This window comes from Plasmopara halstedii (genome assembly GCF_900000015.1).
Source record: "Plasmopara halstedii genome assembly, contig: Scaffold_555, whole genome shotgun sequence".
Classification (NCBI taxonomy): domain Eukaryota; phylum Oomycota; class Peronosporomycetes; order Peronosporales; family Peronosporaceae; genus Plasmopara; species Plasmopara halstedii.
The window spans coordinates 2,110,005-2,134,462 of record NW_020187475.1 but is presented as its reverse complement, the minus strand read 5'-3'; the positions used below and the strand labels follow the sequence as shown (position 1 = coordinate 2,134,462).

The window sequence follows — 24,458 nt, the reverse complement described above, 5'->3', positions numbered from 1 at the left end:
TCAGGGCCAAGCAGGGACATCAGCTTTTTAAGCCCGTCCTGAATGCCCTGGGGCAAATGCACCATCCTGACAGAGGATCATTTGTAACTACTCAGACGATAATTGACTACGAGTCCTAACAAGTGCAGCGGGGCTGCCGTGGCTCTTTGCTTAGAGTAATCTTACTAAGGTCACCGACGCTCGATCTATACTAGAGCCAGTATGAATGTAGCGGATCGCAATCCGCTACCTCCAAGTTTACCTAAAACCTTAACCAAGACAAATACACCCTTCCGTTCGAAACTGAACGTGTATTTATCTGTTTTATTTGCTGTAAAGCCGCCTATATCTAAATCAACAGGTTTTCCTGATTAAATAGTAAACCGAATCAATATGCAAAGCTACTGGCGGATTCGCCACGTAGTTGCTTCTTGTTACGGTGTGATCACACCATGATGTGATTACACTGACTTGTGTAATCCACATCTTTTTACGATCACATCATCTTGTGTGATCCACCCTTTCATACCAGGCTACGTGTATCCCCGTTTACAATTTAACTATAACCATGACTAAGCCTACGACTACGACTACGACTATATCTTTGCTACATCTACGACTACGATTATGTCTTCATGCGTCAATAATTAAAACACCACTTGAGGACTATGTGTGGTTTTGCGAAGTCAAATTGAATTGATCACATTAGTATGCGGTTTTATATTATGTTGTGGGAGATCCGGCGTGGAACGCTGATTCAATTATCCGACAGGTCTGGAATCCAGACCGATATAGTGGAATGGCCTTACATCTTTCCGCGGGCTACGGGAGATTACAGAACAATATCGTATTACGGATCCCAGATGCTTCGTGGACTATAGTCCAGACCAAGAACTCGACACTAGTGTACATCAAGGTTCCAATCTCCACCTTATCCACTCACAGGGCACTTTTAGCGCCCAGTATTGCCTTCGCTTACAAAAGTCAACTCGCGATGTATAGCTTTCAGCTGGATAGACCCTCCGCTTCTCCTCCACAACGATTGCCTTACTGTTTCGACGCAGCTAATCTTTGCTTTCGTCAATTCACATCCCTGTGCCACCCAACCATGTCAATACTTTGCATCTTGCTTGCGTATGGTTTGCTGCGCAGTCGGATTGATGGCTTTGGCCCGCTACAGGGGCAATTTTTACTGATCAATGACACGACCGCCCTGATGTCTTGTATGGTAAAACATGCATACTTTGCTAATTACATTATCTGCTGATTAGATAAATCAAACTTGATGAAAATAATTTAATCATGCCTACCGGCCCTGATGGGGTGACAGGTGTGGCGGTGAGACATCGTCACTATGACCCTAGCACGTTGAACAAAATGCATGACATCCACAACAAACATGTTGTTGAACGAATTCTCATACGAGATGCGAAAGCAAAAAAGTGATGAGCTATCCTGGGTAACGAAGCACCAAGAGAACTCGTTCGCTCGGGCCGTTGGGGTAGTATCTGAGACGTTAACATTGTGATGGGAGGAGTCGTGTTGTCCACTACAAGTTACGTGACGTGTGTACCAGGCATTCTCAAACTGAAAAAGGAAGTATTATTCTTACAGCCGACATAAATAAATAGTGAAAGCATTTTTGGTATTTCATAATGTGAGCGTTGTGGCTCTAAGACAGATTAGAGAGAGTCTATTGTTGCAAATATTCGAACGGCAATTTCGCTCTTGTCGGGAGTTCTTCTCGGTGAACCTCTAAGCAGTTTTATTCGTAGCCTGTGCCTTTCAACAGCATGCGATTACCCGATTTGTCAAATGTCATGTGTTGATCGTTCCGATACGTTTCAGCTGATCACTCAGATTCTATTCAAACGGGTTCGCGAAGATCGTACCGTATATTTTTCACTTCCGACATCGCAGCCTCTCCTTGTGCTGAATCGAAGACAAGACTGTCGGGCCGCAACCAGATTCCCGCACAAGTGAAAGTATGTGTATCAAGTATGTGTTAAACGTGTACAATAAGGGTGCGACACTCATTGTAATAGATCAAGAGTAGGTCATAATTGCCGTTTTGTAAGTCGCCAAAATTAAGAATTCAAAGAAACTGCCATTCACTACACCATTACCAGCCATTGAATTATGTCTGTTCGAGAAGCTCTTCTTCAAGGGCTGTGTATTAGCTCTTAAGTGTGATATAATTAGACAGATGTGTGTAATCTCCCAGATGACGATTACTTCATAACAGGATATTTCCTCGATGACGATTTAAAAGCCTTTTGCTTCATCTCAAAACTATATATTCTTGGCACGAGATTGATGTCGAGTTTGTGATGCGATTTGGCCGGGATTATAAAGTCGAAGCCACCTACAGCTTTTTTATGTTCCACACGGCAGCAGGACATGCAAATTCCAGCATTTTCTGCTGAAATCCCTCAAAGCATGCATCTTGGACACGTTTGCAATGCGTTGTGGTGCTCCTTTATCAACGAACACGTCGCTTATGTGAAAGGAATTGACCCTGAACTTTGATGCCAAGTCGACTGTATCTACCGTCATTGTCTTCATGGATGGTTCGTACAAAGTTCTTATTTGTGAGCAGGGAATTCCGCTCACTCCGTATTGGAGTGACTGGTTATGCCCCAGAATTACAAATATGCTCTTGCCACATTCGATCGGATGGCCTTATACGTATCGCTTGTATTTATTAAGTTATTTGTTATCTTTGCCCACGACAAGGAAGAAATCAAAATGGCGGAATAGAAGTATATCCTGGCCACTTGTGACAGGTATTCAGGTATTGAGCGGTCACAAGCTTATTATGAGCCTCAAGCAGTGCGCTTTTTTCAGCCGGAGAGCTTGGTGGTGCCAGAAGTAGTGGTGCTCGATATGATTCAAAGAAAGGATGCAATAATCTGCGATTGGCATTTCTCTACAAAACAGAAGCAGGTCAATCAGTGATACGAATCTGTCAGCTACTTCCAAACGTGCACCATGAGCTACGCTACAAGGTTTTTCACAATCAGACGGTCCTATGATGATGATTACCAGTGATATTTTGATCAAATTAGGGCAAATTACTAGAAGACATATATTTATCATTTTTGAAGCCGTTACATGTTGTTGGTGATGTCAGTGACTTTGCGACTGCCCATTCCATCGACACCAAATAATGATTGTGTTTTATTAATTATTGACCAGGACTGTGAAGAGTCACTATGCTCACGGTAAGAGTTATCTGCCATAAATTATGTCATGCACTCGTTAAGTTTTGAGTAAGATCAGCTTTCTTTCAGCACGAATCACACTTCGCTACAAACAGCAACCAAGTCACTGCAACTGTCTCAAAAATATCTTGATTGCCGGCGTTTTCCCTTAAGTTCAAGCTTGATGTTCATTATCAGCCAAAAATATACAGCGTCTTTGCAAACGCACTCTCTTGACGATTGAACTGTGATATCAAAGCACCGAAAGGTAGCATTCTTGCACAAGCTGCTCTCAATGCACTGAAGATGGTAATGCAGATGTGGCAAGTGCTCATGCAGCAATTCCCAGTAGTATTCAGCGCCTAAAAAGCAACAATCGATGCTTACAAAACCGATCTCATCATTAATCTTTTTTTGCTGTTCTCCATAATTCAAGGCGTATCTGTCGATACCACCCTTTAAGTGGTTTGACGTGTGATAGCATCTACTATTCCGATACTGTATCTGTCGTTGTTCCCAGCATGAAAAATCCTCAGATCCAACTGATTCAGGAGCATCATGATTCCCAACTGTCGGATGCCTTGGTCGTGGGAGGACATCAATTTCCTTTTCGCGTGATTTCTATAAAGATTCACCAGTACAAAGAAAATGATTTTAAATAGCAAGGAAACGCCTTTGACCCCTTAAACTCATTTCATTGACCTTGACCAGCTTCAAATGATGTATAAACCTCTGTTCGTCTCAATTTTGGCTTAGAATTAACCAAAGGTTCGCGCGGTCATGATATTATCATGGTGGCTGTAGATCATTCCTCAAAATTCTTCATCTCACTGCAGTGAAACAGTCAGCTGCTACCAACGAAAAATTGTCTCAGCAATTCTTGACTATAGTCTATATAGAGCCACCCCAGATCACAGGTTACCATTTTCCTCACATTTCCGGTGCCAGATTTCTCGACATTAAATGTCAGATATCGTCAGCTGCCGTGCAAGAGGCTTATTGACAAACAGAACCTGCCAATCGCGGCTTTAAAGACGTCTTACTGACCTACGCCACATAGGATCCTCACCTGAACTACAATCATTTTGTCGCTTAGTGAAACAGTGAAATATCTAGAAGGACCCACTATGCTAGAAGTTCTGCAGCTTCCGTCCACCTTACGAGCGCTAATTAGCTCCCATGAGCACTTTATCTGCCCAGCATCCTCCCCGACCTTGCTTAGTAGAGAAATATTTAGGCTACCGGAATCCACACGCTAGGATAAGCTTTCTCGAACGCGGGATGCTGGTTGCTATCCGACCCTTTTAGAACCGGGTTCCGTACTCCTCATTAAACTACGGGGCTTTTTGGTCAGTGGGGTCGTCAGCCCACCCAACTATCACACAACCGTTTGGGTGCGGACTGGCAGGGCAGACACATTATTTAGGTTTTATCGCTCGTCCGCTTCAGTGACCTCTCTCGGCTTCTTTAGTTCGGATCCTATGGGAATCAAACCAGGTACCTTCTGGTCTCAGGTTAAGCGACTAACCGCTCAGCCCGGGGTCGGTTAGACCTCGATAAATAGAGCATAAGCTTCTCGCAACACGCGGCTGCATTTAATACAATACGATACAATTGCATGAAATTCAAATTGCACTCTAGTGGGATTGTGATTATTTCTATTAACGAGAACGTCGGTATTCATGGAATCTACACAACCCCAACAAGAAGGAGTCCACTGTGCATGTGAGCTGCAAGTCGCGGATCAGAAAATTTATCAAAAGAGAGAGTAAGTGTATTTTTATTCATTCTATCTTGAGCTTGATCGTATAGACTTCCTTTTGAAATTGCAAACCACTAGCAGTTTGAATCACCTCATATTTTAGTGGTTCTGATCCTGGTAGGAGCGCAAAAGAATAAAATCTGCGTGATTTTTAACGCGAACGCTGACAGGCAAAGCTTCCTATGTGCGATGTTTATACACATTGTATGTGGGGATATGTAAATTGCATAAAAAATAAGTTATACATATCTCCGCATTCAAAATGCAATTTACATATCTCTACATACATTGTGTATGAACATATCACATAAGAAGCTTTGCCCGCCAGCGTTCGCGTTATAAAACACACAAATCGTGTTCGTTCCTTACAACAGTTCAATGTGTGTTCTGCCTGCCTCTGATATTGGCGCCTTGATTTTGAGCAGTCTGGTTTTCCGCTGTAGCAGTTCCCACTCGGCGTATTACTCTCAGTCTCATTGAGATAACATCTTGATTTTGCTACCAATTGTAGTAGCAAGTCGAATTGTCTCAGGAGACCCTCCTCTTCAAAACCGGAGCCACATCGTGGCGGTGTTCAAGGCGCTTGTTACCTAAATCAAACCATCAATGTTAAAAGGGTTCAATTTTTTAGGCATATACTGTGATATTTAGCGCAACTTAATAAGGGGCGCATTTTGCTTGAGTACCGTCGGTTTTCCGCTCAGGTCCTTTGGAAAATACACAACGCAGCTTACGCGGATGGTCAGCGGTTAACATATCCAGACTGGGGTCGAGAACCTTCAACAAACATCGCCAAAACTTTGCTGTATAGAGCGGATTTCTAACCAATAGAATTGCTATCGGCAGGCCTTGTTGATAAACGCCTTGTCGAAGAACAGCTTGGCTGTGTCCTCACCGATCACGACATTCCTGACAGCACCAAGATAGGTCATGTTGTTAATCCAATTCACGATGACCATTATCAGATGCATCTTTTGGGAGACAGAAAGCGAAGTCCACAGTGATGGACTGCAGGCATTTTGCCGGAACGGGCAGGCTAACGATACATACGGCGAGGTTTAATACGCTGACACCGTTAAGACGTGCGGACGTGCGTGTTTACCCCCTTATACATGTTGAGCCACCTATAAAAGCGTTCATTGAGTAGTATGTCTTTCTTTGAGGTGGCCATCCAGAAATTTATCAAACGCTTTCCACAGGATTCTAGACTTGAGGTCCTCATCATGGGCGTCCCTTCCGGTTTGATAAGAAAGGATTTCGTTAGGCTCTAGTTGTTGAGCCATATTATGCTTTCTTTTTGAGTGGCATACGTTGCTCGCTCATCTGACAGCCTAAAAAATGTCCATGAGCTTGCTAGATATGCGACAGGTTTGCCGTGCACCTTGTCAAGAGAAAGATTTGGCCCAATGAGCCCGCGCCAACGAACGCACAAACAATGGGTCCGTACGCTCCACCTAGGAGAGATACCGAGAGGCTCTCAGATAACTTACAGCTTACGTCTCCTTATTAAAGTAAGTATGACCTATATTCAAAATGATTACGCTAACACTGAATACATGCTTATTATACTCAATGATAAACTATCTCTATTGCGTGATGCTTGCAGCTCACGCGTTCCATCGATATATCCTTTGCGGGGTCCCATCGACTTTATTACTGCCACGTCAGAACTTTGCACAATAGTGTAATGTGTTATGCACCCCAACACACCCTTTTCTCCCAAAATGTGAGCCATACGGGGGGCTCTGTGCAAATTTGTTGCGTGGAACGCATCTTGTTATACCCTTTTCTATCAAAACGTGGGCCACACGGGGGGCTCGTGAGCTAATTTGTTTCTTGCATGTATCGCAGAAGTGTACGCACAACGAGCACCGACTCCGCTTGAAGGAAATCTCCTCACTTGGACCGTACAGTATCCGGTCAAATTTTCCTTCTGCGTTGGAAGTTCCCTTCCTAGCGTGCTTCTGTAATGACACCTTGTTGCAGAATACACGATGATGTTCGGCTCATTACTAATTTAAAGACCTGGTTCAATGAGCAAGAGTCGGTACGACGCTTTCAGGTTTAATCATATCTCGATAATAAGATTAATCCGCGAATTGTTGCCAGTCTCGCCGTGACGAGTAAAGTCGTCTACTCAAATTGAGCGCGACAAGTGCGCTCGTCGGTGGCTCCGCGAACGCTTTCTGGCTCCTTGGATCAGCACTCTTCAGACCTGCGCCTGGAGGCCACAGTTAGGTAGCTTTCGTATTCTTTAGGAAGACCATGCTTAAGGGTCCAAATGCTGACGGTAGAACGGAAGAAAATCGTATCCGTTAGGAGTATTGGTTACGAAAGGCACGTCGCCATATCCAAGTCATTGCCTTACAAGCCAGCTTCTGTAAGCAAGTGTCGAACTGGAGCGCATTTTATGCTTTATTATGTGAATAGAAAAGCGCAACGTGAAGATCGAGATGAATACTAGCCATCGCAGGATTGTGCTGTCAGCAGCCCTACCTATCTTCATTAGCCTGTCGGTACAAATACTAGCCAAGTCTCGAGCTGGTAACCAGGACGAGTCTCACTCGCTTTTGGGAAGCGCTTCAAGCTAGACGGCTCTTTCTTTCTATTTGAAAAAGATAAAGAGTTACGTTGTAAGCGGCTTCGGTAGTCTTGCCAAAAATGGACCTCAAATTCTCTCGGGGTAATGAGTAATGTAGCTCATCCTCATCGCGAGAGATTGATAACAACCCCTGTAATGCTGGCCCACAATTTATTCGTCAAGACAGTGCGCCACTCCTTACTTATCGAGCAGGGCGGGCGGAATACGATTTTTGGTTGGGCTGCTCCAGTGAAGTGTTTCGCTTATGGCTGTACTCTCTGAGAATACTGTCGCTCAGAGTGGCTTGAGACATCCCATGCGGCATAGAGCCGTTTTGCCGCTCTTAAGTAAAAGCTAGGTCAGCTAAAAGAGATGATGGTCAACTTGCATCATCGTCAACAGAGTGCTTCACATTCAATTATAAAAAGCGAAATCATGGTATGGCTTCACCATGTTCACGTAGAACACAATTTCCCTTCCAGAAAAACGAAGGTGTAGCTCAATCAATGTCCACATAGCACCATAAACACTCGTTACGTGAGGTAACAACTTAGTTTATTGGCTGTGAACAAACTATGCGTTGGTAAGAAAAGCACATCTTGGCTCTGAGTTATAGCCTATTGCAGCCCTGCGCATAACGCATATTCGCATAGAGATAAAATCCCTATTTTTGCAACAAAATAAGGCCGGGCGAATATAAGCAAAGTTGCTTGATTGACAACTGTTCCACTTGGACTGGGGTCAATGTGGCGGTGTTAAGGCGCTAGTGGACTTGACTAATAATGTCAAATGGGGTAATCCTGTAAAGGCATATACTGCGTTGTCAACGCATACACAATGAAAGGGGACAACTAGCTTGAGCAGAGCTTCGAAGGATATCCTTCACAACACGACTTACGTATGCCGCCTTGACCATCTTTTTGCGAATGATTAGCGATTGACATATCTAATCTGGTGTCGAGCACCTTGATTATTCTTGCTAAACTTGACAGTAAATCGCGGATATCTATCCGATACAACGGATATTGGCAAGCCATGTTAACAAACACTTTCTCGACGAACGGCTCGGCTGTATCTTCACTGGCCACGTCATCGCTGATAGCAGCAAGGTAAGCCATATTTCTTTGACGGTTCACACAGACCAAAACGTCGGTACAACCGGACAGTTTTTTAAAATACTTAAATGTTTGCCGCCTGCGGCGAAAACTTATACAATTGACTCATTTGGCACATGCGCTCATAAGTTCTCACCCCTTATACATACTGGACCATCACTAATACATACCGCTTAACGAGCCACTTTCAAGGGGGGCATGTATCTCTGTGCTGTACTCTCCAATGAAGTCCCTCATCATGAGGTCCCACCACACGTTGAGTATCAAGTGGGTCGGTATCGAGCCCTAGAACAGGAAATTGCGGTGCTGGTGTGCGGCCAAATGCTTCGGTATTGCGGCAGCTAAGCTGTAAACGTTATGCTTTCAACTCTTTCAGAAATACAATGCATGATGCATCTGATCTGTACGCTGCACGCATGGCCTTATTGATGTGCGACCTCAACATTTGTCAAATGCGATAGCTCATAGTCTGATACGCAAAAGAGTACCCGCGACCACTATAATGCCATCCACTTGTACCTTACCTTCAGGATTTACTTGGCGTAGCAAGATAGTCATCTTGCAATTTTCTAAAAGAGATGCGGTGACAGCAACGACACGTAATATAAGTCCAAAATATTTTTTTCTTGTTATTGAGCAAAAAAACAAGAAAAACATATTTTGGACTTGGCAAGTGTATTATCATTGCTCAAAACGCTTCGCTATAAACTGAATGCTTCCTTCTACCGAAATAATCCAGCAAGACTCAAATGCATCATGCCAATTGACGTCAGCTTGTCGCAAAGCACATCCTTTTGTATGATTGAGGCGTCACTGGCGTCAGACAGCTGCCTTAGTACGGTCATTTCCATGTGACGCAATATGTTGGTACAGGAAACCAAATCAATTTTACCTGAAGAACACGTGTGGTGGATCTGTCGTCCCTACGTTGTGATACCTCTCAAGACATAGTAGAATGAATCCAGAGGGTTCTTGTGAGAAGCTGTCCGACTCCTCGCGCTCTGTGTCCTCGATGACAAAAACAACCATCACGGTTGACAAATTCAGCCTTCCTCTAATACCGACCATACCATCCCAGTGGCCTCACCGTCTAGCAATTCTCCCATTTTTTTGTACCGAGGTCTAAATCTTTTGAAAGATTTCCTGCCGGAGGTACCGAGGGTGATACTAGCAATCTGAGTACCACCCCGGTCAGTCCATCCACAAGTAAACAATCTTTTTTGCCTCTTACCCGTGGAGCTTCACTGCTCCGCACGGTGGATCAAACGTTTGTGCTGGCTCAGCAGTAAAGTCTCATAATGACAAAGATGATATCGTCATGACCTAGCCCTTCTAGTGCGCCTGACATTGACATTTTAAGCCCAGCTCAGGCACGGAAGATTGCGATACCCAGTAGCTTCAACTCACTGCGGGACCTGGCACTGAAAACAGTAGTCCACAGCTATTCCTTATCGTCTCAATAGACGAAAATCTGAGTTCACGACAAACATTCGCCCTGACTAGTCTCATCCTGAATTCGCGGCTTACTACTGCTTCCACCTTCAGAGCTCTGCTCGTGGGACCTAAGAATACCAGTGCTATCGATTTCGGACAGTCCCATATTCTGTACTGAAGTTATCGCAGCTTCGACTCTGCTCCTAAAAGCGCTTCTACTTCTTGTTACAGGTGGATTCGTGACTCGCTAAAGCTCCACCAAGAAAGAAGCGCGTTGCACCAAGCTTTTCCGACTTCCAGTCATCTCATGGCTCGCGACATTCCGGTCACACCTAACCTAGAATGAGAGATATCTGGAATCCAGGTGCAGGACGAGACGTCATTCTACTCTTAAATTTCCCTTGGACGCTCAACTTGACCTTCTGCACATTACCCAGTGTTCCGCTTCAAGGCATACCGTAATTGTATTCGTATGCGGTATCTTCAATGCCTGGATCCGAAACTAGTCTACGTCTCGCGCTGTAAGAACCTATATTTTTTATTTGATTGTTCAACAAATTGTTATATAATTCGACATACTTTAAATAGACCCCCGTCGCGAGACGCAAGATAATCGTATTCGCATTTTTCATCTTCAATGCCCCTGTGTACTGTCGGTTGCTTTTGACAATCAGGCGACCGTGCGTTATTGCACAACGCTCCTGTATATAGAATTCTTAAAGTCAGGGACGTTAACATCATATCTTAGCAAGTCTAGGCTGTAAAACCCATCGCTCTTACAGAGAGTCACTCTTTTTGGGTGGGTCCCATTAATCAAGACTTTCTAGTGTCTTATAACATGCCAGATCTTTTCCAGAGGCTGCCCTATGCCTGCTAAAAATTGACGTTTGCTCATGAAAAATTCGCCGTCACGTCTTGTATAGGGCCTAAACTGTGTATCGCACAGCCGAGAGTGAAGGGAGTATTCAAAGGGCAAATATTTTGTTCTGACGTGGATATAACAATTTGCGACTACCTACAATCCGTGCAAGATGCCAAACGAGGCTTAATTTTGAATAAGGTCAAGCGGCGTACAAGTAATTTGACAATTACTTTTTAATCACAAGACTAATAATAAATTTATTATGTCGCGTCGTAGAATGCTGCGGCTTGCTTCGTCAATAATTGCAACGAGAAGAAGGAGTGTGTCTTGTGTTTGTAATGTACATCCATATTAACTCTGATTTGCAATTGCCACGCGCAGTGCGGGCATATATTCAGCGATGAGAGCAGACACATTTAATGTCACGTGATTTAGCATCTGCAAATTTGTCTCAGTCATGATCCGATACTCGTCAAAGCTGATGAAGCCATCCTTGTCCTGATCAAGGTCATCTATCGTTTTGGTCACGATCGTCTTAAGACACTCAGCAGGAATATCAATGCAATTTTCCTGAATGCATGCCTCGAGCATACTGAGTAGCTCTTGCATCGACAACTTCCCGTCGCGGTCAAGGTCTAATATGTCAAAAGAGACTGCACTAGCAGATCAATTAATTAGAAATCATTCTCCATAGAGAATTTATCAAAAAGTGAAAACGCACATTTGATCTTTTCGGCCGTACCGCTCTTGGATGACAACACGGAAACGCTCTGTATGAACTCATTAAAACTGATTGAGCTGTCATTGTTCGCATCAAAAAGCTGAAATATTCGATCTACGTAAAGCGACTCTTTGATGGTAAAGCCTAACGCTGTTTGAAAATCATTTCGATCGATAAGTCCGTCATCTCGCTTCGCTGAGCTGATGAGGTCAAAATGCACGTGCAGAGCAACGACCTCATCTGGCGTGAAATTTGTGCTTTGCACGAAAGAAGCAACTTCGTCGTCGCTGAGTTTACACTTCAGAGGCGATCCATTATATATTGTCCCGGCTGCAACTGTACTCAAGTTATCTCTTGCAGCTGATGCCGCCGCTCCCATTGAAATCACGTCGTTTCGAGTGTAATTCGCTGACTGGACAATATTAGTTTTATTTTTGTGTCTTATCAATTGATTGCCAGCCACACGCTTCTAATAAGTCGTTATGTCTGCGCACGTGTTGACTAAGCGCTTAGCCTTACGGCGTCTACGAATCTCAGCACTACGTATGTTGTCAACGATCGATTCTACTTCTAGTACGACAAATACCATTCTCGCTTCCGAGACAACGAACACTGCGGAGATATCGGAAGAGGACTTGGGCAATCTGGCAGGCGTACCAATCTCGCAGGTAGTTGCTTAAGCACTTATTACAGTATTAAGTAAGATCTGATTGCCGCTCTGTCATAATCTTCTGATCGCAATATTAGGCTACAAAGACTCATCGTTTGAAATTCTTTGAATTTGCTAAGGAGCAACAAGATCAGCTTTTTCCTGAGGGCATTGGCCGTCGCATGGACAATACGTTTGATCTCCTAGGTCAACGTCATATTATGCTTCGCGACACCACGCTTAAGATTATCTCGGCAATGAAAGGTTAGTCAAAAGAAAGTTAAAGCTTTGTAAAAGACTAACAGACGACTGTGTTCTTGAATGAAGATTGGGAAACGGCAAAAAACGACTCCATCGGTGCATATCTAATTGACGGTATCCGTGGCACGGGTAAAAGTTTTGCGCTGCATCAGATTGTACAATTCGCTCGTGAAAGCAATTGGGTGGTACTATATGTCCCCAATCCTCGCTCGTGGACCCATGAGGCTCCATACGTGGTTTTGTCGCCTTACCAGGAAGGCAAATTCGACATTGATGTGTACGGAGTAGATTTGCTGCAAAAGTTTCTTCATTGCCATGGCGAACAAATTAAGTCCATTCCACTTCGTGGTAAATACACCGACCGCTACTACCCGACCAACAAATTCGAGTCCAAACCCAAAGTAGTTTCGGACTATGCGGAGGCTGCGTTGACATTGCATGATGTTGTTGTCTGTGGTATTCGTGACGAGGAGTTGGCATGCCAGGCCGTGTGTGACCTTAAAGCCGAACTAGCGCAAACTACGGAGTTCCCTGTCCTCATTGCCATTGATGACTACAATACGTGGTTCCAACCAACTGTATTCGGCTACGAGGGCAAGGACGTGGCAGCCGATGACATTTCAGTCATCTCTTCATTAAAGGACATTGGACCAAAGGGATATGACAAGTCTCGCAAGCTCAAAAATGGCCTATTTGTCGCCGCCGTTACGGAAAATTTTCCTTCAAAAGTGCACTTTAAAAATCAGGTGGATTATCGTGAGATTCGCACCACGATGTACCCTTACACGACCGAGGAGCTTGCAACCATTGTCTCGTATTACAACCAAATGAGCTTTTTGCATGGTACGTTTTGATGTGAAATTTTGATGAAAAGACTAAAAAATCTAATTACTATTGACACTTGCAGACAAGCCTACGGACTCGCAATTAGCATACTTTAGGCTTATGACGAAATCGCTCCCGCTCCACGTATTTGACCGTGCGTCGTTTTCGTAGTTGGTAACCAGAAGCATGTCAACATTTGTTATTTTTGGACTGGCCATGTCAAAAAAAAATAAACTACTTAGTATAATAATTAATCTGCAGTAAATTGCATTAAACGAGCCATGCAACACAAAGAAGATGGTAGAAATGATCCTTTTCTAAAAAACATAATTTTAGTGAATCATATACCAAATATGGAGCCGTCGGCTGGGGCCTCCGCTGCGCGCATGACTCTGTCGCCAGCTGACGTTAAAAAGCTAATGGATGCAGCTCTGCGTATGCAACGTGCAGGTCAAAAGGACCATCCAAAATACCAGCAAATTGTGGCGCTTTTGCGGCAATATCAGCAGCAACACCGTGCGCGTCAGCAGATGCAGATGCAGTCTCAAATGCAATTTCAAGCTCAAGCATCTGCCCAGTCTCTAGAAGTAGCTGCTAACCCGTTTCTGCAGCAGAAAACGATGCTATTTTCCGAACGACAACTTGAATACTTGCATAATCAGATCCGCGCTTACAAAGCGCTATGTCACTCGATGGATACAGCCATTGCTCAGGCCAAACAGCTGAGTGCAGCAGCTCCTAGTATGCAACCATCAGATTTTACTAATTATAAAATGGGGGCGTCTGTCGAGCCTTTTGTCCAGCAACCACAACCTCCAATTGGGGATCCTCCAGTACTAGAACTTTTGACTCCTAAATGGACAAGAGCAGCACGCAACTTACTCTACACTGGTCCCGAGTATATGGATGGTGATCTGATTCGTATTGAGGAGAAAGGCGAGTTAGCCTTTGGGCCGTATAATATCTGCTCTCGTTGGCTTGGACTGAATGACGTTGCATTAAAAATGCGGTACATGCACGCGCTGCAGCAATTTTTGGTGTCGAGTCTGGATAAATTGGAGAAGCATGCGGAAACTTTGGACGAGAATGAGCAACGTACGTTACGAGATCTGCGCTGTTTGCTGCTACAGCAAAAGTTACGGCGTCACGTTGCTAAAGCGCACACAACGCGATTGGCATTATTAGGAGAGCCGTCTGCAGTCGACCGCAAGTCTTTTCGACGCCGTCGCCCAGCCTCGCGTGTGGAATTACAAAGTGATGAACGCGAGAAACGTAAAAGGTCTGTGGCAATGGAAAAGAAACGACGTGCAAACCATCAAATGTACTTAAAAGCTATCCTTAACCACTCGCGCGAGTTTTTTGCTTATCATAAGAATGTCAAAGCGCAGATCAGCAAGTCTGCAAAGAATGTCAAGGCATTTATCGATCAAAAAGCTTCTAAGGCTGAACGCGAGGAAGATCGTCAGGAAAAACTACGGCTCAAAGCTTTAAAAGCAAACGATATGGAAGCTTATGGAAAGTTGGTGGCAGAAGCAAAGAATGAGCGTCTGACTTACTTACTGAGCCAAACAAATAGTTACCTCGATAGTATTCGAAAGTTGGTTCGTCAGCACAAGAAAAAGCATCACGTTGTTGATGAATACACGGCACAGTATGATGCTCGTTATGACGATGGTGGTAAGGAAAAAAACGAAGATGACATGGATGACGATTTAAACTACTTAGAAATCGCTTCGAAAGGAGAACTTCCACGGCAGCCACTTATGTTAGTAGGTGGTGATCTAAAGGAGTATCAGTTGCGAGGGTTGCAGTGGATGGTGTCATTGTATGACAACCATCTTAATGGTATTCTGGCTGATGAAATGGGGCTTGGCAAGACGATTCAGTCGATTTCGTTACTTACATACGTGACGGAGGTGAAGCACAATCACGGACCATTTCTTGTGGTCGTGCCATTATCAACCTTATCAAATTGGGTAAATGAATTCAAGAAGTGGGCACCTGATCTCGTGCTTGTAGTGTACAAGGGTGCGCCACAGGTGCGTAAAGAGCTGTACAAGCAGGAGATGGCATCATGTCAATTCAATGTGCTTCTGACAACATACGAGTACATTATGAAAGACAAGCATGTTCTTCGGAAGTATGGATGGCAGTACATTATTGTGGACGAGGGTCATCGTATGAAGAATGCCCAGAGTAAATTTGCCATGACGCTCGGAAGTATGTACACGTCGCGAAATCGGTTGCTCCTGACCGGTACGCCGTTACAAAACAGCCTTCCAGAGCTATGGGCACTTCTAAATTTCTTGCTTCCAACAATTTTTGAATCTGTGGATACTTTTGAACAGTGGTTTAGTAAACCATTTGCACAATTTTCTGGTAATGGTGACTCTAATGAGCTGTCCGATGAAGAACGAATGCTTATTATCAATCGGCTACATCAGGTGTTGCGTCCGTTCTTACTGCGTCGTGTCAAAGCATCTGTGCTGGACCAGCTTCCAGACAAGGTAGAGAAGGTGCTAAAGTGTGAGCTTTCGGGGTGGCAGAAAATTATGTACCGGCGTATCCAGGAAGGGGGAGCGCTTCTCATGGAGACAACAGATGATGCTGGCAAAAAGAAAGGAAAGGCAAAATATACGTCCAAGGGTTTGTCGAACGTGCTGATGCAACTGCGGAAAGTGTGTAACCACCCATATCTTTTCCAGACAAACGGCTATCAGATTGATTTTGATATCGTGCGATCATCTGGAAAATTTGAACTCTTAGATCGCATGCTTCCAAAGCTGAAAGCTGCCGGCCATCGCGTCTTGATGTTTAGCCAAATGACACAGCTCATGCACGTTTTAGAGGACTACTTTAACTACCGCGGTTTTCGATACCTTCGTTTGGATGGCTCAACGAGTGCTGATGAGCGCGAGCAGCGCATGTTCATGTTTAACGCACCGGATTCCCCATTCTTCATTTTTCTTTTGAGTACTCGTGCTGGAGGTCTTGGTCTAAATCTTGCAACAGCCGACACAGTAATTATCTTTGACAGTGACTGGAACCCTGCCATGGATGCTCAAGCTCAGGATCGCGCACATCGCATTGGTCAGAAGAATGAAGTGCGCGTTTTTCGCCTCGTCACCAATAGTCCTGTGGAGGAAAAAATTCTCTCGCGTGCTACGGACAAGATGAATATGAATAACCTTGTTGTCGAAGCTGGTAAGTTTAACAACAAATCAAAGGAGGCAGATCGACGTGCAATGCTGGAGAGTCTCATCAAGATGGAACAAGAAGAGGCTGCACATGCTGCGCATGGTGACGATGAATCGTCAAATGTTTTACTAGATGACGAAATCAATGAGATGATGGCCTTGACAGATGAGGAACTTGTCCTGTATAATAGCTTGGATGTAGAACGTAACATCCGCGAAGCAAAAGAATGGGAAGAGTATTGCAGACAGTGCAACATCCCCCACTTTCCTCGGTCTCGACTTATGTTGGAGAAGGATGCCCCAAGTTGGTTACGCGAAGCAGACGACGTGATGGAGCGCGACATTGCATCTGGAAAACATGACAAAGATGCGTGGAATGTCGATATGGAGGCTATCTCAGGAAAGCCTCGGAAGCGCAAAGAGATGTCGTATCGTGACCAATTTACCGATGCTGAATTTGTGAAGATGTGCGAGGACGGTATAGATGAAAAGGAAACAAAGGCGACAACGATGGATCCTAAGGAACTAAAGGCCACGACAACCAAATCTATTGAGCTTAAGCGAAAGCGTGAAGAAGACAAAGAGTTTATCGACCCACACTCTATCGACTTCGACGACGAAACACTAAATGAGGATGATTCCGGAAGGCGCGAACGTAAAATGCTGTGTTACTACTACAAAAAAGTATATGACGCCGTTGTCAAGCTTAAAGATCCGACTGGGCGACTGCGAAGCGAGTTGTATGTAGAAAAACCATCTGCAGTGGAATATCCTGATTATTACACGATTGTGCAGCAGCCAATGGATTTGTTAACGATCAAAGCGCGTCTTGACGAATATAATTACGCATCTCATGACGAGTTTGAAGCGGATTTTAACCTCATGGTAGGTAACGCGCAGCTATATAATCATCCTGAGTCATTAGTAGTGCTCGATGCATTGGAAATCGACAAGTGCGTTAAAACGAAGATGAAACCACTGCGCTTGAAAACAATGGAGCAGATTGCGGCAGCTTATGAGAAGGCTAAGAAGGACCACAAGCGGCGCTCTAAAAATCGTAAGGACAAGAAAAGGCGCCACCATTAAGTAAATCAATGCATATTTACCGCTTTACGCCCGCTTCGTAAGGTTAGCGTACAAAATCTATGGATATTTTGCCGCAACTTACGTAAAGTAGCCGGCATCAATTGCGTCTGAGCTCGTGCCCTTGCTGTCTAATACGCCAATGTTTCTCGAAGAGGGGGCCTCCTTAAACGTCTTGTAGGTGCGCTGTCGACCAGAAAATAAACATCAGGACAGCATGCATAAGCGCTGGGATCTTAAACTCCTTACCTCAAGATGGTCATCCACTGCCATTACAGCGGCGAGATTTCCAAAGCGGTGACAGTAGTTTGGTGCGCTCCAAACTGTTGAAAAAGTATCTCGGAATAGCACTTGGTATCCTTCCATGCAGAGCTGATGGGCTCTGGCCATATGTGCAAGTTTGTTCATATGCAAAAACTTTTCCACCACGTCTTCTCCGAAAATATAACCTGCTCCTCTGGGAGACTGCAAGAGAAGACCGAGCAATACAAATGAATAATCCGCCATTCCACCGATAACTCGTTTGATTATCACCCACTCCTTACCATATGAAAGCCGAGTGTCTTGGAGTCTGGGTCAGACCATACAATATCAGCAAAGATTCCGTCAGGAGGAATCTCCTGGAAGCGATCAAGCATCCGCAGTTGGTCTAAATGATGTAGTGCCGGACTGAGGCCACCGTGCAGGCATAACAGACTATTGTCAACGAGAGCCCCCAGCGGTAAAAAGTCAAAAAGTTCCATAAAAGCCTTATAAACACGCGCGTCGCCGTCATATTTCTTCATACACTCGATCTGGAAGCCGTAGACCTGTGTCGTCTGTCGAGACTCATGATTGCCACGCAACAGCGTTATACGATCTGAATAACAGGCTTTCAGCACACATAAAAGTGATATAGTCTCCACACTCATAGCACCACGGTCCACAAAGTCACCGAGAAAGATGTAATTCGTGTCAGGTGCCTGACCTGCCAGCTTGAAGAGTTCGAGCAGGTCATGAAATTGTCCGTGGATATCACCACAGACTGCCACAGGGGATGAGACATGGACAACATTTTCGTCTTCAACAAATAAATCTTTAACACGCTCACATAATGCCAATACGGTGTTCACTTCCAAATGTTCGCCGCGCTGTAGTCGCTCCAGATGCCGCCCATAGTGGGTAGCCATTATTATAATGTTGTCGTTTGTCAATGATGTACCATATGGAGGGTACACCTTGAACTGATAACTTTTTGAAACTTCTCAAGCAATGTGGTGGTTTGGTCCTTGCGCTGGCTGCTCGTGCTACTTGTCGGACGTAGAATCAGCGAGTAATTGGGTCGATCTGCGTCCTTTAGATGCGTCATCATCGACTGTTAAGGTCATGCATACGCGAGAGCCAAAACCAGGTCTTTACATAGCGCGAAACCGGTTTACACAGGAGTTAGTGGCCCTGAAAGTGCTAGATCGCCGGTTGCTGCGTCAACGTGCCAAGCGTCGACGCCTGCATCAGGAAGTGAAGGTGTTACAATTAGCACGTGATCATGAAAACTTATTACAGCTGTTTGAGGTTAAGGCTGTAGGTACACGTGTGGAGCTGGCGTTCGAGCTGGCGCGGGGCGGTGAGGTGATGGCTAAACTGCGGTCAGAGCAGGACGTCAGTCACGTGGTTCGGCAAGCCGCCCAAGGACTTATGTTTCTACATTCCCAAGGCATTGTGCATGGAGAAGTGCGTCCTGAGCACCTGCTTTTTAGTGACAATGAACCGAATGCGCGAGTGCTACTTGTAGCCTTCGGACGGGCAGCGCCTTGGCGTTCACTTACAAAACGCCGTCGGCCACTATTGAAAAGATTCTTGTGGGACGATACTCACCATATCCGCTTCCTGCCGCCTTTCCTATTGAAACGCAAGAATGCATGTAAGAATCAAGGCGACAGGAGGCGCCTCGTGGCGAACTGGAGAGAAGCGCAACAAATCGACGTCTGGGCACTTGGTGTGACGCTCTACGCAATGCTCTGCGGCAATTTTCCATTCGGTTCGGAGACAGATAATGTTGTAGAAATCGAACGGAGCATTCTTCAGGATAAGCTGGTGGTCTCAGAGGATGGAATGCTGCTGAGTCGTGCGGCGAGGGATTTGCTTCAACGGCTGCTGGTAAAGAACCCTGGTGCGGCCATGAGTATGAATGAGGTGGTAGCACATCCATGGCTTGATCGAGGCGTAGCTAGTGCTGTTCTATGGAAGGCCGAGAAGCTGGCGCGGCACAGCTTATTTACGGCGCGGTATGCGGAAGAGGTGGCAGCTGGTGCATGTAGACCGTCAGTACTCCAGAGCTCTGCATTGAGAGGAATGAACAATGACAGTGACGTTGCAGACGCACCTACAAGCGCTGCTTATATAAACAAGATGGCATATGACGAAGGGTTTCGTAGGAGCGTTAGAGTAGGTAGTGCTGCGCCAAAAATCGACAACCTTGAGGTTAAAGGAGATGAAGAAGAAGCTCGTTCATCTTTTGTCTCTATGCATGGTACTCAGCTCTTGCTAGATGAAGAAGTGCAGCAGGAGCGCCCCAGTGCAGACAGCTACATGCGTCTTGCTAGCCTCGAGATAGAGGACACCAGCCTGAAAAAGAATAGCGATGATAAAGAGGTGACAGCTGACCCCGGGACAGGACAAATACAAGCCACAAACGAGTTTGTTATGGAGGGTGCCTTTGATCGTGGCAACAGACATGTGACTCGGCAAAAGTCACTTGACAAATTGTGGCAGGTCCTTTTGCGTCAGCGTCGTTTTTTTTCGTCCGAATTTTTGAGCAGCGGCAAGTAATTAGCAACGACGCATTGCGATCGGTATCGGACTATGTGTATTGGTGATTTATTTGTGATGCCAAAGCGTAAAGCTAGATTTGTAAGAAATTGTGGAAGCTTTCGCCAACTTATTCATCTGTTCGCGCTTTTATCCAGATCCGGCTTGGCCTTCCTTTGTTTTCAGCTGGAAGCGCGCTTATCATCCTGTTAAGAGATGACGGTCGAACAAATAAATCGTCACCATCACCTCGCTTACTGAAATAACTTAAGAAAGAAAAATTGCATGTGTGAAGCGGCGAATTGTTACAAGCTGGCTCTTATTCTAAAAGGTATCAGAGCTGCGACGACGAGTTAACGGATCAAGCATTAGCTGATGATATTCCACGCGACGAATCAAGCGTCTGTCGGCGCATGGCGACGATGCAGTCATTTATTTTGGCCAACGCTTGCTTCGCTGGAACATCACGATCAGCACGCAGCTCTTCAGCGTGCTGAATATGCACCGACAAATTCATGTCCAAAGCACGACGCAAGTCATCTACAATAAAATTGATATCCCCACCTACCGCACTCAATACATTGTGAAAGTAATTCAAATCTGCTGCTAATTGCTGGGCACCGACGTCTGTTAACATTGGAATCGAGCAGACCATACGCAATAAAGCCGCTAAAGTACCACTTGCCACTGTCTCAGTCCATAAGTCCACAAACTCCATCGCCGTCGATGGTTCTTGGATATTATCCTTTTCATCCGATCGGAAAACGCGCTGACATGTTGTGAGCTCAAGAGGCGCCATGTCTAAAAGCTGACCAAGACGATTCCACTCATTTTCCACGCATGTTTCTTGTGCCCCATGTGAAGCCACCAATGCATTTTCAAGACCGTTGCTCTTTGCAAAAGGCTCAAGCTGGGGAAGCAGAGATAGCAAAAGGTCTGCTACAGTTGTTATATAATCTTGAGGCAACATGCTAAAAACTGGTAAATCTCCTGAATCCGCACGCGGCATTTTCTGCCAACTCTATAGCAAAAAACCCGATGAAATATTGTGGCACAGGTGATGAAAGAAATCAGATAACTTACCTCGTTACCAGGCAGCGACTCCAGTGTCCGTAGTATAGGCAAGAAAACTGTGTCAAATGTAACACGTTGCGCCTCTTTAGTCCATAACCGCACTGCACGTTGAGCCTCGTCCAGCAGCTACGTGATGAAGCACAAAAAGCGTTTGTCTTAATCATCCAATAGTGCTGAGAAACTGGACACAATTACGTCAAGTACATACCGATGCAGAAGGATACCGAGACTTTTGGATATCAAAGCTCGACTGTCTCGCTGGATAATCCAGCAACTCAACTTCAAAATGGTGAAATTGCGCTTGTCGATTTGGGTCCTCGTTACGGAGCCACATCTTTGACACTGTTGCTACAAGTTTCGTTGGATCCACGAGATCGGCAAGAACGATAATGGCATTGTTTTGAGTTTTCTTACGAAGGCAGCTTTGAGGTGACAAAGGATTTGATCGTTCCCCACAAAACTGTGCGAGTTGCTCACGCATACGAACGCGTACTCGACTGTCAAGTGCACAAGCTTGACTTTCTAAGAAGCCACAAGCTCTCAACAAAGCCAAAGATGCATGAAACTGACTCCAATCTGGAGATGCGACAAATGATTCAGTGGTAAGACTACCGGCTTGTACATTGAGTTCAGCCTTGCAGTGTTTACGAATGGAAGGAATCATAGCAGTTAATGCCAATGTGAATTGTTGGACAGCTGTGCCGATGGCTTCTATTGCTTCAGGGAATGCAGCCCCGCCTGTAAATTCGTAACACTGCTGCAAACTCTTATCTACAACCATCCACACGGCCTCTGATGCTTCTTCAAGGCGCTGACTAAAATCTTCAAGCGATACAAACTCTGCTGTAATTTGGTCCTCTTCCTCGGCAATTTCATTTTTCAGCTTTTTTGCAGTATTATCCACATGAAATGCAGGCACAAGTTGCTGCAACGCATCAGTGAGGGCCTCACTAGCAAAGCGAGCGTACTCAGTATAATAGAGTCGATACGGCTCAAATACAACACGTAAAATACCTTCAGCATTAAACATCGTGGCATCATTTTGAGTTACATTTAGCTCAGGATCACTTTCCACAGACCTAAACAGATGCACCATCTGACTTGCAAATACTCGCGTCACATTAAAGCAACGCAGTAATTGACTAAGTTGTAGCTGCGAGTCTGAACATCCAGTACGTTCTAGGCGGTCGCGAAATGATTCGGTAAGAGGCTCGAGGGTATTGCTCAGTAAGTCGACAAGTGTGGCGAGCAACATGTCAGAGCCAAAAAATTTGCGAGCGTTGCGACTCTCTTTCTGCAACATACCCAGCACGTCCGCATAGAATTTCTCGAGCCATTTAACAAACATTTTGTTTGTCTTGACGTTTTCATCTTTCTCGGTACGCTCCAATTGTATCATGTCGCTGTAAGAATTCCAGATTCGGTGCATACGTGCAGGTCTCGCTCTACAAAATTCCTCTCTTACAAGGTAAGCTTTTGCAACGCTACCAAGGACGTCAAGACACCACTGCAGCGGCGCAACATCGCTGAGATCGTCCTCCTCGAGAATCATAGCGAGTCGGGGCTGCACTGCAGCTTCAATCTGTACACAGAGTCTATTCATGGTTTGTTTGCGGTCGGACGCACCAGGAAGATCTTTAAGCACGTCCAAACTTGTCTGCATCTCTCGCACACGGTCAGCCAAGTGATCCGCCACGTTGTCTTCAATCTTTCGAATCTTTAGCTTGTCATTATCGGACTTGAAAACATGAACCAGCAGCGTTGGATCTTCCACAGCTGCAAAACACTCACGTACATTACGACCCCATTTTGCAGCTTCTGTGAGCGCCTGGGAACAACTTTGGAGTCGACACTTCGCTTCATGTAACGTCACAAGGTGGCGCAGATCTTGTGCCGTAGCAGTGGAACTCGCGCTTAAAACAGACCCAGAAGTGCAGGCTTCATGTACATTATCCAGCTGCTTAGATAGTGGTGTGACAGACTGCTGAAGTTCCTGAAGACGGATTTGTACGGTGGGACCTGAGAGCGATACTTGCTGCAACGACGTATGAAGAGCTTGGGCCAGCGTCTGCGAGCGAAAGGTCAATTGTGGCACTAGCGATTTTAAAGATGCAACACTTCCCGAGTGAGCAGCCAGTGCCTTTTCCACCCACTCGAATGCGTCAAAGTCTGCGGACGTGGACGCCGCTGACTCAAGTAATATCGAGTCACTCTCCATTACCTATGCTAGGTTATCAAATGCGCTCATAATTAAAAGAGTATATGATTTAGTAATACTCGAGGTTGTACAAAAATGCTGAAAAATTAATTTGACAATTTTACTCGAAATTGCGTCTTTTGAAAGTCTTTACTATCCAGTAATGTCCGGCCAAGACACGTGCAGTATTTGAGCGTCAGCAGTACAGGTAGAACTGTGAGCAGCATCCAAATGCCTTGAAGGCCCCATATACTAAGGAATTGCAGCAGATTTACTTGGATGTCCTGAAATGTTTTTCTCACCGACTCGAAAAAATAGAAAGACCGTAGAGTCACACAAGTACCGTCGAGTACATAGCGCCTTTGATTTTATCGTACGTTCCGCCTAGTGCACACATTAACCCTTCGCCATTGCAACTGATCTGCGCAATCTTCGTACAGATCGCATCACGAACTGCGAGATTTTCGGAATAATACGTTTTTTTATAGCTTTTGTGCAGCGGGGCTGCCATAGCTTAGCGCTTGAGGAAGCGCAATTTAGGTCACCGACCTTTCGTTCTATACTTAGAACAAGTACGAGTTAGCGGATTGCCCCGCTTACTCCAAGAGTAATTATTGTCTTCCCAAGGCTCATTGACTCTTCGGTTTTAAATTCCAAGCTATTTTTTATCCTAATTTTAAAAGTTTAGATTTTCCTAAATATACTAAATAGATATAGCAAAATCTAAG

The 24,458-nt window shown here is 45.0% G+C and overlaps 6 protein-coding genes across 6 annotated transcripts; 3 read left to right on the top strand and 3 right to left on the bottom strand.

Annotated features, from left to right (window-relative positions):
- Window positions 1–2,542: 2,542 nt before the first annotated feature.
- On the top strand, window positions 2,543–3,014 carry PHALS_11970 (uncharacterized protein; the record flags this gene model as incomplete). The annotated part of the gene is made up of 2 exons (XM_024727428.1): window positions 2,543–2,765; window positions 2,827–3,014. The coding sequence occupies 2 exons, from the start codon at window positions 2,543–2,545 to the stop codon at window positions 3,012–3,014; spliced, it is 411 nt and encodes a 136-aa protein (XP_024578006.1).
- An 8,273-nt stretch (window positions 3,015–11,287) lies between these two features.
- On the bottom strand, window positions 11,288–12,036 carry PHALS_11969 (calcineurin b-like protein; the record flags this gene model as incomplete). The annotated part of the gene is made up of 2 exons (XM_024727427.1): window positions 11,288–11,589; window positions 11,658–12,036. The coding sequence occupies 2 exons, from the start codon at window positions 12,034–12,036 to the stop codon at window positions 11,288–11,290; spliced, it is 681 nt and encodes a 226-aa protein (XP_024578005.1).
- A 103-nt stretch (window positions 12,037–12,139) lies between these two features.
- Window positions 12,140–17,675, top strand: PHALS_11968 (atp-dependent dna helicase snf21; the record flags this gene model as incomplete). The annotated part of the gene is made up of 5 exons (XM_024727426.1): window positions 12,140–12,325; window positions 12,405–12,570; window positions 12,634–13,410; window positions 13,475–13,546; window positions 13,654–17,675. The coding sequence occupies 5 exons, from the start codon at window positions 12,140–12,142 to the stop codon at window positions 17,673–17,675; spliced, it is 5,223 nt and encodes a 1,740-aa protein (XP_024578004.1).
- A 78-nt stretch (window positions 17,676–17,753) lies between these two features.
- On the bottom strand, window positions 17,754–18,841 carry PHALS_11967 (protein serine threonine phosphatase; the record flags this gene model as incomplete). Its single annotated transcript, XM_024727424.1, has 3 exons — window positions 17,754–17,858; window positions 17,922–18,137; window positions 18,218–18,841. The coding sequence occupies 3 exons, from the start codon at window positions 18,839–18,841 to the stop codon at window positions 17,754–17,756; spliced, it is 945 nt and encodes a 314-aa protein (XP_024578003.1).
- An 82-nt stretch (window positions 18,842–18,923) lies between these two features.
- PHALS_11966 (serine threonine protein kinase) lies at window positions 18,924–20,480 on the top strand (the record flags this gene model as incomplete). Its single annotated transcript, XM_024727423.1, has 1 exon — window positions 18,924–20,480. One exon carries the CDS (start codon window positions 18,924–18,926, stop codon window positions 20,478–20,480), a length of 1,557 nt encoding a protein of 518 aa, XP_024578002.1.
- A 340-nt stretch (window positions 20,481–20,820) lies between these two features.
- PHALS_11965 (Uncharacterized conserved protein) lies at window positions 20,821–23,751 on the bottom strand (the record flags this gene model as incomplete). The annotated part of the gene is made up of 3 exons (XM_024727422.1): window positions 20,821–21,480; window positions 21,543–21,659; window positions 21,742–23,751. 3 exons carry the CDS (start codon window positions 23,749–23,751, stop codon window positions 20,821–20,823), a joined length of 2,787 nt encoding a protein of 928 aa, XP_024578001.1.
- Window positions 23,752–24,458: the final 707 nt, after the last annotated feature.